This window comes from Phalaenopsis equestris, unplaced genomic scaffold (genome assembly GCF_001263595.1).
Source record: "Phalaenopsis equestris unplaced genomic scaffold, ASM126359v1 Scaffold000540, whole genome shotgun sequence".
NCBI lineage: Eukaryota > Viridiplantae > Streptophyta > Magnoliopsida > Asparagales > Orchidaceae > Phalaenopsis > Phalaenopsis equestris.
Genome location: NW_018164980.1, coordinates 1,531,567 through 1,545,599, shown reverse-complemented (window position 1 = coordinate 1,545,599; position 14,033 = coordinate 1,531,567). Strand labels below are relative to the sequence as shown.

Here is a 14,033-nt window from a genome sequence, read left to right as displayed (position 1 = left end):
GGGGGCGTGGCGGGCGAGGGGGAAAGCTCCGGCGAAGAGGCTCGGTTCGGTTTCGCGAAAGAAGGCTGGCGGCTAAGTTTCGCGAATGGCTTTGTGCGATCCGAGAGGTAGCCGACGGGAGGAGGAGATGGCACCGGCATTCGCCGGCGTGGAGCGACGGCCGGCGGGCTCCAGCCTCGAGCGGTGGACGGCGCGATCGGAAATGTCGCGATCGCTCGGGAGCGGAGGCGGTTTCTGTGTCGCGAACCAGAGGGAGAGAGGAGGGAGATGCGTGCGTGAGTTTTTTTAAATATATAATAATATAATATATCATATTATAATAATAATTATTATTATATTATTATAATTATTCTTCGTCTATTCTTCACCCGTATACGTCCTCGCGGCGAAGTGAACATCCTTCTTGCCTAAAATCGACGTTTCGGACACAATGTCCATTTCATCATCCGGGGTCATCTAGACAACTTTGTCGATGATCGGGTCAATTTGAGTCAAATTCTTGCATGGCGCGCGATAACAAATTTTCACCGATCACAAGTGGACACCTTATACTTATGACATCCAAAAATTGATGCCAACAGATGACTCCATTTCGTACCTTGCCACCGATCACAGGATATCTCACATGTGGTTGATTTATACTTCATGGAGATCATGAGGCTATATGGGATACCTAAGACCATTACATTTGATAGGGACATTGAATTTCTGAGTCATTTCTAGAGAACCCTGTGGGAAAAGCTTGGTACTAAACTGCAGTTCAACTTAGCAATGCATCTGTAGATGGATGGTTAGTCGGAGGTGATGAACAGGAGCTTGAGAAATTTTCTGAGGTGCTTTATAGGAAATAACATCAAATAGTGGGACTTGCTCCTAGCCCAACCCAAATCTTTCTAAAATAGTTTCGTGAGCCAGAATACGTGATACACCCCTTTCTAGATTGTGTATGGATGCAATCCGCTCACTTTGCTTGAGTTAGTACCAGTTCTTCCAAAGTCAGATGTTAGTGCGGATGATGAGGCAAGGGTACAAGAGATTCAAATGACACACGAGGAGTTAGAAAAAAAGATCACTTAGTAGAACCATAAGTACTAAGCGCAAGCTAATAATACAAGGAAAGAGGTTACGTTTCATGAAGGAGATCAGGTTGAAGAAAGGGAGATTTTCAATGGGATTGTCAGGAAACTCAGACCCGGAGCAGATGGATATTTTCAAATTCTCTAGAAGTTATAAATGACAACATCTACAAGATCGACGTATCAAGAGATTAATATATCTCTACTACATTCAACATGGCAGGATTAACTCCATACTATGAGGAAATAGAAGTTTTGACATACTAGGTCGAAGCTCACCTAATCTGAGGAGACTGAAGTTGGCGTGTCTTTCATGCAAGACGTGGGACACAACATCGGAAAGCTGTCGAATCGGTTGCATGAACCATTCATGCTAAGGGAAAAAAGGGTTGCAGGATCTTTCCTTGATGGGAATTGCCGCCTTACTTAGCGGCCCATCCTTAGCTACTCCAGTAGCGTCCATATGTTGTTTTCCCATGTTTAGATAAGTTTTTGCTTTTAGGTTTCTGTCGGGACAATCGCCTACATCCAGTTTTCCTTCCTTGGGTTGTATATGAAGGTAAGAAGCTGCTAAGACTGTAACTCTTCCCAAGATAGTGTTTATCTATCACTCCCTACTTCTCACAGCCTCTTCTATGTTGTTGACATTATCGTGGCCGCTATTGTCTCTCGGAAACAACCTTCTTGTTGTTTCCATGCAGCCGACCATCCTCCCCAGCCACAAAAATTTTTCTGTGCGGACTTCTGACGTAGTTCTACGTGCGGCGCAGGGTATTCCTGAGTTATTTTCAATAATCTCAAAATAACCCAGAAATAACCCACAGTGTTTATTTTTGGGTTATTTCAGGATTATTGAAAATAACCCAGAAATAACCTGAAAATATTATTATTATTATGACACTTCAATTGGGATATCATTATTATTATTATGTCCCCAGATCTCCTCAGACACCTTTTTAATTTTTAAAATATTAAAGAGTTTAGCAAGCCAAGAAACTCTTAAATCTCCTATATATTTTGACACTTCAATTGGGATATCATCAGGTCCTACAGAATTTCCACCATTGGTTCTTCCTAAACCCTCCTCAACTTCTTTTTTATTAATGTGACGGTAAAAATGAAACATATTATTATTATTATCGATATTATAATTATTATTAAGGATATTAAGATCACTAAGGTCCATCGTATTTTCAGAAATTTCATTAAAAAGTTTATCAAAATAACACCCACCTATGTTGAATATTATTTTCTAAGAAAAACATTTTTAATTTTCTTCTTTAATACACTTTACTTGAGTTAAATCTTTACTCTTCTTTTTTCTTTGTTTTGATTGTATTTTCAAAAGCTTCATTAAAAAGTTTATCAAAATAATTCTCCTACTCATGTTGAATATCTTTTTCTAAGAAAAATATTTTTTAATTTTCATATTTAATACACTTTATATATATATATATAATCCTTTTTAGTATCTAATTTATTATAAATATCACTATAAGCAGAATTTTTAACGTCACGGATTGTTCTCTTAGACTCTCCATGGGTTATTTTATATTTTTCTCAATTATCTAATTTTTGCATCTAAGCCAATTTTTATAACATGACTTTTTATATTTTTTCTTTTCTTGCACATTCTTATTCCACAACCAACTATTTATATTTATAGAAACTTTTCTTTTGATTTTCCAAGTGCATCTTTTGTCACTTGTTTAATAGTGTTTGTATTTTATCACAAATAGAATTTGCTTCTTCATGAATATCCAAAATCTTGAAATCATGAAGTTTACTCGTAAAAATAATTTTATGTGTCTTTTAGGTATCTCCATATAATTCTCCCTCATCTAATTCTACGATGATGAGTCATAGTATTCTTTATTTTACAGCTCTTCATCTTAAAATCTAGAACTAATAATCGATATTGAGTACTTAAATCCCCACTTTAAATGATCTCACAATCTTTTCATTCCCGGCGATTTCTTCTCATAAGAAAATAATTAATTTGTGTTTTTATTAGATCCATTCTTATAATTAATAATATACTCATCACTTTTCTTGAATAAAGTATTAAAAATAATAAAATCATATGATAATAAAATCATATGCTAAAAGCTAAAACAAAATCTAATATAACTCTACCTTCTTCATTAATCACTCCAAAATCGTAACCGCCATGAACATTTCTAAAATCTTCTATCACTTTACTGACATGTCCTCTTAAATCTCTTCCAATGAAAATTATTTCTTCAAGTGGTATCTTTGTATTAAGTTTTCTAGGTTATTCCATAATTTTTCGTTAAAACTTATATCTAAACCTATTTGAGAAGCCTAAGCACTTATAATATTAAAAATCTTAGTATCAATAATAATCTTAAGGGTTATAATTTTATCTCTATTTCTATTAATCTTTACAACATTATCTTTCAAACTCTTATTTATAATTATAGATACACAATTTTTAGTGTGATTCCTTTCTGAATACCAAAATTTAAAGCCTAAGTTATCAATCTCTTTATCTTTTTCTTCAACCCATTTAGTTTCTTCAATACATAACATATTTATCTTTCTATGATTTTTAATATCAACCAATTTCATTAATTTGCCTGTGAAAGTACCTATATTCCAAGTTCCTATCATACTATTACTTTCATTGACTAACTTCCTTACCCGCATTCATTTGTAAAGTGGGAACCCATGCTTATTTGACACTAAACCTGTGCGCCGGCGTTGCTAAAATTGAGCTTGAAGGATTATGAAGGAAAATATTAGAGCTAAGATAATACAGATAAATTTTGTTTAAAATAATGTACGAAGAACAAGTTTAATACCACTTGAGGTGCTCGACTCAACATAATGAACACTATCTTAGGTTTCAAAGCTGAGCTTAACAGAATGGATAGAGCTAATGATGATGCGGGTGATGAGGGAATTATAGAACTGTTTATTTATTTATTTATTTATTTATTTTTGTACATAAACAATGCAAAACTTAATCAGTTTATCGTCTTGTATTGAATGAAATTTTTAACCATGATGACACAAATGGAGAGTGCTTCGTCTTCATATTTTTAAGTTTGTACATGACTTGTGAATATGTGATACATTTGAATATCTGATGTGTAGTACAGTGATTGCTTATTGTTTGCCTTGGTGAATGCTATTGTTGAGTAACATTTCCAGATGTAATTCAGGTTCTCCAAGACCTCCTTTTGATGATCTTATTCAAAGAATTGCTTCATTGAAAGACATTGACAAAAATACGAGCTCACCTGCAGTAATTTCTGTTGATATTCCGTCCGGCTGGCATGTTGAAGAAGGAGATATTAGTGGTAAAGGGATCAAACCCGACATGCTGGTTAGCTTCTGTTTTGAAATTTCTATCATAACATAGTCTGCTTCGTTATTGACCTGCCTCATATTTTTTGCAAGTCAATTATTACATGAGTTAATGGATATTGTATTTTTACTTTCACTGTAAGTCTCCAGGTATCATTGACAGCTCCAAAACTCTGTGCGAGGAAGTTTGCTGGTCCTCATCACTTTTTAGGTGGTAGATTTGTGCCTCCTTCCATCAAAGAGAACTTTCGTCTCCAGCTTCCTCCTTATCCTGGCATTTCCATGTGTGTGAGAATTGGAAAGGCCCCTTCAGTTAACATCTCAGCTCTTAGGGAAAACTATGTTTCTCCCGGGCTGCTTGAAAGCCAGCTGTTGGCCGATCCTACTGATCAGGCATGTAATTTGCAGAGTTCTCTGGTTCTGAAAGAGAAAACCATCCAGTTTTAATAAATATACCTTTTTCTCAACTGCTTTACACTAACATTGGTAGCTTGTTTGCTTAAATTATACTTCTGTGTAGTTCTGTAAGTGGTTTGATGAAGCTGTTGCAGCTGGCTTACGCGAGCCTAATGCCATGGCCTTATCAACCTCCAACAAAGATGGAAAAATGTAAAATTTTAGCCTCTTATTATTTCTCCTTGATCCTAATTTAATCGTTTGTTAAAGACATACTAATTAACACGAGTTATAAATCATATCTTCCCTGTACTATTTTGGCAAGAAACTAATTTTAGGTGTTACTTGCAGTTCATCACGGATGGTGCTTCTAAAAGGAGTGGACAAACAAGGCTTTGTTTGGTCAGTCTTCCCTTCTATTTGATTTTGATAGTTTTTGTTTTTTTAATTCTTATTTCTGCTAAATGTTTGTTCTGATGCGAGACACCGAAGAGCTGGAAATTATTTCTGAATGAATTGTCTGTGAGATTAAGCTTTATTTTACCTTGTATTTTTCTAGGTATACAAATTATGCAAGCCGTAAAGCCCGAGATCTGGCTGAAAACCCTTTTGCTGCACTTCTTTTCCATTGGAATTCTTTGAACCGCCAGGTATAGTATTCTTTCTCTTCTAAAAGGCACTTCTTTTATAGTTGAAATCATTAAACCGCCAGGGTTAGTTTGCTTTTTTCCTTTTTAAGTGGCATTTTGTGGAATTTTTTTTATTGGAATTTATAGAAGATAATGCCCTGTTTGGGATCACTTTATGTTTTGTGTTTTTTATTTTTGAAAACAAAAAACAAAAAACAAACCCAAAAATACTATGTTTATTCATTTTTTTTTGTTTTGTTTTGTTTTTAAAACACATGAGACTTGTTTTCAAAATATCAAAAACACAGAAATTGTGTTTTTGTTGTTTTAAATACATATTTTTCAGAGTATTACCTGTGCGAGGCTCCGCCCGCCTGCCGCCTGCCACCTTTGTCAGCCGTCGTTCGCCTGCTGTCGGTCCCTACCAGCCGTCGGTCGCCGACCCCCTCCAGCTGCAACTGATGCCCTTCGCCCGCCCACCCACATATTATGATTCATGTTGGGTAGAGCAAGTAAGATGTCGTATATGCTATGGACAACAGAGCTTGATACTGGCGCGCACGTGGACCCAATCATTTTATAAAAAGTATAATTTTTTGTTTTAAAAAAATAAAAAATATCCAATCAAACATATTTTATATTTTATTGTTTTTAAAAACAGATAAATTATAACGATATCAAACACATTTTTTAAAATCAAAAAACAAAAAACAAAAAATAAAACAGACTAAAAATAAAACAAAAATAAAAATAGAAAGGCCCTAAGTTTAATATGTTTTCTTCTATATGGAGGTATTTCATGCCTTGCCAATGTTGCCATCTAGTGGTTGCTCTGTTTTCTTGCAGTACGTGAAGCTCTTCTTGTACTGAAAAGTGGAATGGAGTTATCTAATTTGTTTTTTTGTTTCAGTAAAAATGGTAAGTGAGAGGCGAGTGAAGCTTTCTATTTGTGGCTAATAATTTGGCTATGCTTGTATATATGCAAGCATCACCTTTAAATCTCCATTTTTTTCTTGAAATATAACAGGTTCTTATCGTCCTTTGTTGGCATAGGAATTAGAGAAAAAACTTAATCCTCTATGAAACTACTGCACAATTTCCACCAGCTAAGACTTAATTCTCACCAAAACTTTTACCCTCTTCTCTTTTGGCATCTCATTGATCCGTGGGATCCCTACTGTCTTCTCGTCAATCCATGAACTATTGTCATTATTTTGCAATTACATATTCCTTAATTTATTTTTTTCTAATAATTTATTTCTTGGGTTTATATAAATTTTATGCATGTTGAAATGAAATGCACTCAATCAATTTTATTCAATTCTTGTCATGACATCAGAGTTAATAGACTTTTTGTTCTCATTGTATTTCTATTAATTTTATTGTTTCATTTTCTTTCTTTTTTCTCTTATTTTTCGTTAACTCTAGTCTTCATCATTTCATTGGAGGCAACTTATCACATTATTTTAGGGGATATTCTTAGAAACAAATCCTTCACATTTTGAAATGTTCTTCATGCACCAAAATTTTTTATCTACATATTACATTCAAATTTTATTTAAAGAATTTAAGTTTTCTGTTGGATTTCATCTTCTATATTGTCTTTTGTGAACATTGCATGATGAGGATGATTACATTTGCTAAAATAGGGATGGTTTTAACAGATGAATGAATCTAATTATAAAAAAATGTTCATATAACCTTCAGTCTTATTTGTTCTCTCCCTTAAATTCAATAATAATAATAATAATAAAAGCTTTGATAACTATGCCTGGACTACCCATCCTGTATTGTTCTTGAGATCATCTCTTAGGGATCATTTGGGATCACTTTTGTTTTTTATTTTATTTTATTTTGCTGATGTTTTGATTTAAATCAAAACATGTTTGATTGAGCTAATTGTTTTTAAAATCACTCAAAAGTTCTTTTAGATTTTTTGAATTAAAAATAAGTTGATTTTTTTAAAACACAAAAGAAAAATATGTAAAAATTATACCGGCCAAATATATTTTCAAAAATAAAAGAAAATTTGAAAACAAAATAAGAAACAAAAGTGATGTCAAACAGACCCTAAACAAACTTTCTTTTAGAAAACTAAAGAAAGAACAAAAATAAAAAATAAAAATTGTTTCCAGACAAGCCCTTAATTATTTGAAGAAATCAACATCGTAGAATTTCATTATGATGTTTGTGATGTAGCAAATTTAAAATGTTCCAAATTTTCAATGAGTTGCATGAGAATTAGTATTCTTGTGTCTATTATTCATTGTGACATTTGTGGATCAACCTACATATCTAATATCTCTAGGAGTCCATGATTTCTATCATTTTTCGTTGATTATGTTCATGTAATTATTTTTTTACTAAAATCCTAAATTGATGCACGTATCATGTTTTTCAACTTTATCAAAAATTATTTTGTGTTAAAATTAAAAAGGCTCAGATCTAATATTCGCAAATCCTATTTTAAAAATTTGCTCTCCTATTACTTCCAAGGCAAAAGAATAATACTTAAGTTCTCTTTTGTGTATAAACCCTATGAGTGGATAAATGAAAAAAACCTCTTGCTGCCATAAGGGTTTTTCTTAAAATATTCCAAAATAATATTGGGAAAAGCTATTTTAGCAACAACTTATACCATAAACTTCTTACTTTAAGGGTCTTGGGTTCATTGGTGTCCACATATGTTCTAATCAAATTCTTTCCTCCCATAAATGCTTTTGGCAAACTTATTCAATAAATATTTTACAGTGTTTCCTTAATGCCAAAATAAAGAAAAACTTGAACTTGGATCAATTAACACAGAAATAATATGCTTTCATTGGTTTCCTTAATGCCATAAATAATATGCTTTCAACAATTTCCTTAATGCCATAAATAATATGCTTTCATTGGTTTTCTCTCTCACAAAATGGTTCAAATGTTATCATCCTCCCACGAGAATGATGTATGTATAATTGTTGTCACTCTTTGATGAATATCATTATTTTGTCAACTGTTTTTTCTTCCTCATCTCTCATCCAACACAGTTTTATTTTTGAACCCATCACACCTACTTATGCTGAGCATGTACTAGGGCCACTTTCTACCCATGCATTACATATTTAAGAAGAAATGCATCTTAATCTACATAAGGTATAAGAGATGCATTCTTATTCCTGAATTCACTGTGGAAACGATTGAACCCACAAAAAAAGATATAAGAACTTTTACTAAGCATCTCTTGTACTTGTTTATATCATACAGAAATACTTTTCTTACTTATTTGCATACTATTAATTTTCCTAAAATAGTTTTTGGGGCCTTAAATAATGTGAATTGTAATAAATCTATAATGGAAGATGAAAATATGTGAATTGATAAATGTGCTAAAAGGGAAAAAACCAAGGATGTACATGAGTTTTCGATATAACATACAAATTTTATGGCTCGCTAAAAAAGGTTGAAAGCTAGAGTTGTGATTAAAGGCTACAATCAAACATAGGTGATTGATTATACTGAAACTTTGTTGAAGTTGTTAAAATTAATGTTGTTCGAGCTCTGTTATTTGTAACAACTAAGAAGGACTAGAAAATACAACAATTCAATATGAAGATTGCTTTCCTACTCATTATTGATTTGGAGGGGTAAGTCTACATGGAGTTCTTATGTGGATTTGGCTCAAATACAAAACAAAATGTAAGTTTGGAAAGGCATTGTATAGATTGAAGTAGCCTCCGTGATATGCTTAAAAGATTTTCTAAAATATTGCTTAACATATGTGACAATAACACATGGCGACAATACCTTATTTGTGAGATACATGGCTTCAAGGGGGTGTCTCTACATTACTAATTTATTTTTGAAAACGTTATCGTGGCATGCAAGTAACTTGGAAGGAATGGAGAATTTTATTAAAATATATATTACTCCAAGAATTTGAAATCAAAGATATGGGTAAGCTAAAGTATTTCTTAGGCATTCAAGTTGCGTTCTCTTGAAATAGAATTTTCATAATACAATTAAAAAATATAACAATATTATTTAAAGGGAGTTAAGTTAGGATGCAATCCTATTGAGGTCCCCATGAAATTTAATCAAAATTTTGGAGATGTTCCTATTGGCACAATAGTTGAATTTTTTTTTATTATTGATTTGCGAGAAGATTTATCTATTTATTACATAATAGACCTTATATTTGCCTACTTTGTTTATGTGCTGAGTCAATTCATACAAAATCATAAAGAATCACAGAAGAATTTGACAATGGAAATAAGCATAGATGCACATTATGGGGGTTCTGTAGGTCGCATGAGGTCAACTTTAAGATATTGCTCATTCTTTTAAGGTAAGCTTCTACCTTGGAGAAGTAAAAAATTATAATGTTACAGTAAGATATAGCATTGAAATTTGCAATTTTCTATAGCAAAAAATTATCTTAGAAGTTTTAAAAGCTGAATAGAAAGGTCCTAAAAGGCTCTATTATGATAATAAATTAGCCAGTAATATTGCACAATCCAATGGTACATAGCCGTTGTTTACCCCAAAGGCAGACTTGCCCAAGTTGAAAGCCGGTAGGGCACACTCGCTTAGCCAAAATCAGAGAAGAGCTCATCGGGTTGGGGATGGAACCATCAACCAAACTTACAAAGGTGCTTGTCAGCAGAGAAGAATAACTTGCAATTTGAAGCTCGTGACAACTCAAACCCTGAGTTCTAGAAGGATTCACTAGGCAAGGTTCAAGGAGTAACCTTTAGGGATTAAAGCACTCATGATGCACTCACCCAAACCTAGAGACATTCCTAGAATCTATGAGCACACTTCTTAAACCATTAGCATTCGCTCGATCACCTGAGTTAAAGAGTCTCCCGACTCTATTGGATTCATCCTCCCCTCATGGCTGTTCGCTTGAAATATAGAGTCTACTTAGATCCAGTTGGTCAAGCCACCTCACTCGTCAATCAGAGACTCATACACGCACCAAATTAAACATGGGAACTGAGAAATTCTGGCTTAGGATCCAATCTGAAAGCTACAACCCTCATCTTTGCAGGAGAAGCTAAAGGCCCCCGGTTAGTTGGCAGTCTGTGCTTAACAGTGTCGTCTTTTACCATTAATTTTTTGCTTGAGTTTCATTACAAGGAAAAAACACTTTGAATGAGCCTTAATAAATAGAAACACTCATATCTTTCTGTTTGTTAACTTTATTTTTGGATTTTGAATATAAATTTTACTTTACAATTCAATCTAAAGGTGATCAGAATCAAGAATTTGACTTATTCTATTGATCGTAAACGGCAAGTCAAACATAGCAACTCGCTAATACTAAATTTTTAATTCAATGATTTTTTTAATTTTTTTTTTTTTTTTTTTTTTGGATACATTCAAAGGACTCTTTATGTTTATATTGGGTGACTCTGACATTCATCTCTCATTTTTGACTTATCCAAAAAGGACACGTCATAGTAGAAAATTGGTAGATTTATATTTTTAGATTTTTTTTATTTTCATAATTTATCCAGGGAACCCGATGAAATTGAATCCGAGTTTATGGAATTTATCCATCGAAGTTTTCAATTGTTACATATCCTCCTTAGGTTGATCTCAGCCTTGGAGTCGGACTTCCCTCTTTGCAATAACATCCATAATAAGTGGCGAATGAGTTTACGCTCTTGCAATTAGTAGACATTTTATCAAAGAAAAGCATGATAATGATCTAATCTATGCTTTGCTCATAACTATAGGTGAACTGTTTGCTGACATTCTCTTCACAATGTTACCAGGCATACTCTCTTAAAAATTATCCAGCAAATTTGGAATGGATGACATTTATTTATTTGTTTGAGGGGGAGTTTGAAATGCCTGCACAATTTTTGCACATTGTTGGGTCTCCACCGCCATATCAATCCCGATACATTTGTAACTATTTTTGCAATTAAATTCTATTCCTGGATTTCATATTTTTCCTATTAGATGCTTTCCTATGATTGTATAATCACTTCTTGTTACCCTTTAGTGCCTCTTCTAATCAATTTTCTTATGGTTCGATCGATTCTTATTAGAGAACTATGAGAACTCTGTCTAACCAAATGAAGCTTCATCACTGTCTTTTGATGGAATATGGCTTGTGTTTCAAGGCGTTTCTGTAGTACTCGAAGAATTTATCATTATCAAATGTTCTATTTTTATATGGTAAATTACATTTTGTAGGTGAGAATTGAAGGAAGTGTTGAGAAGGTCTCTTTTGAAGATTCTGAAAATTACTTTCACAGTCGCCCTCGTGGTAGTCAACTTGGAGCTGTTGTCAGCAAGCAGGTCTATTTTGCACCTTTCTCGCATGTCAATTGGAGTTATTTTTGTGATGGCAAATTAGAAAAAAATTAACGGCATTACTTTTCAGAGCACGCCTGTCGCTGATAGAGAAGTGCTCCATGAAGCTTACAGGGAACTAGATTCTAAATATGCTGGGTTAGTTTGATGGTTAAATTATTCTTACTTATATTGTTTGATATTTTTTACTAGTTGCATTCTTCCTTTTATTTGCTTATGCATAAATTGCGTCAGTTGAGTTGAAGATATACTTAAGTTGTACATTGCAATTCGTTTTTTGAATTATGTTATGCTGGTTCGTACTTAGCAATGAAAGTAATAACTTCTATAGTTGAAGACTCATAAAAAACTATTAAATTGTGAGTAGTCAAGATCTTTAGGGCCCCGTTCTTTGGCATGTATGTAGGCCATGATTGTGGAATTAAATGGACATTTTTTATGTGGTGTATGGTTGAGAGGTTTAGGAGGAGGTTTTTCTTTCCATTTCTATTCACCCTCTCTCCTCATAGTGTCACCTCCAAATTCATAACTTTGCCTAGGGCTGTGAATGAAGTAGTGCACTCAATGAATAACTCAAAGTCTGCTCGATTAATACTTGATCAAGACTATTCATATTAATAAATAAACAAGTTTGAATATTTTAAAAAAAATCTAAGATTAAACGGATCAAACTTGCACACAATCTACCTCGTTTATTTATTAACAAATAACTTGTTAAATACTCAATATTAAGATCAATGATAGGTCGTCTTATATGATATATTATTAAATAAATATTAATTAGTTGGAACTTATTTAATTATATATTTAATAGTAAAATATTAGAATTTAATATTAATATAATTTTATGATTAATTATGAATTACATATTTATTACAGTAATACTTATTTATTAATTTACCCAATTTAGTAAATAATACATCATTATCCACTATATTCAATCCATTGTACTTTTTAATATTAATTAATTTATCATTATATAAATATATATTATCTTTTTATCAATTATATAATCTATATTAAGTATACAATATAATATATCTTTAGACTTTTTGCTCTTCGATAAACCATGTTTTGTTCAACACTCAACAACATCAATCCGTCTTTTCTCCTTCTGTGATTTTGATTTCCTTGTTTCACATGGAATGCTTCTTATATAGGGAAGTATTTATAAATTTTATCTTTAGGTAGTAGATATTATGGTTCATAGGAAAATTAATATCTTATGTATTCAAGAAATTAAATGTGTTCGAGAAAAGACTAAGGAGATTGTTAGCTTAGGCTTTAAACTTTGATATTTAGGTACGAGACGCACTAGAAATGGTATATTTGTAATTATATATAAGAGTTAAAAGATAATATTATAAAAATTAATAGAATTGGAGATATAATTATAACCCTAAAGATTGTTCTTGATACTAAAATTTTGAAGTACTTAATATTGATTATTAGTTCTAGATTTTAAGATGAGGAGTTGTAAGATAAAGAATATAATGAAAAATTATCGTAGAATTAGATTGGGGTGCCTAAAAGACAAATAAAATTATTTTTATGAGTAAACTTTAAGATTTCAAGATTTGTGATGTTCATGAAGTAGTTAATTCTATTTGGGATAAAATAACAAACACTATTAAACAAGTGGTAAAAGATGTACTTGAAAAATCAAAAGAAAAAATTTCTAAATAAAAATAGTTGTTGGTGGAATAATAATGCGCATGAAAAGATAAAATATAAGAAATTATTTTATAATAATTGGTTTAAATATAAAAGCTTAGTGAACTAAAAAAAATATAAGATGGTCCGTGGAGAATCTAAGAGAATAATTTGTGATGCTAAAGGTTCTACTTTTAGTGATCTTTATGATAAATTAGATACTAAAAAGGGTGAAAATTATATGTATAAACTAGTCAAACAAAAAGAAAATAAAAGTAAGGATTTATTTCAAATGCATTAAAAATGAAAATCAAAATGTGTTTTTCTTAGTGGAAGACATTCAACATAGATGACTGAGCTATTTTGATAATTTTTTCAATGAATTTTTTGCAAATACGATCCATTTTAGTGATTTTAATATTGTTAATAATAATAGAACGTTTTATTTTTATCTTCACAGTAGTAAAAAAAGAAGTTGATATGGTTAAAAAAAGCAAGGGTAAAAAATCAGTAAGACCCAATGATATCCCAATTAAGTGTGGAAATATTTAGGAAATTTGGGAATTTCTTGCTTACTGGACTCTTTAATATTATTTTAAAAAATAAAAGATGTCTGAGTAGTGGAGGAAGAGTATTT

At 32.1% G+C, this 14,033-nt stretch overlaps 1 protein-coding gene across 1 annotated transcript in view; it reads left to right on the top strand.

Annotated features, from left to right (window-relative positions):
• LOC110029011 (pyridoxine/pyridoxamine 5'-phosphate oxidase 1, chloroplastic) overlaps positions 1-14,033 on the top strand; it is a 52,927-nt gene that overhangs the window by 28,736 nt on the left and 10,158 nt on the right. The window contains exons 5-11 of the mRNA XM_020731106.1: positions 4,265-4,428; positions 4,560-4,802; positions 4,930-5,018; positions 5,157-5,207; positions 5,365-5,455; positions 11,624-11,728; positions 11,814-11,881. Coding sequence (XP_020586765.1) covers positions 4,265-4,428; positions 4,560-4,802; positions 4,930-5,018; positions 5,157-5,207; positions 5,365-5,455; positions 11,624-11,728; positions 11,814-11,881 — 811 coding nt within the window. The remainder of the gene's footprint in view (positions 1-4,264; positions 4,429-4,559; positions 4,803-4,929; positions 5,019-5,156; positions 5,208-5,364; positions 5,456-11,623; positions 11,729-11,813; positions 11,882-14,033) is intronic.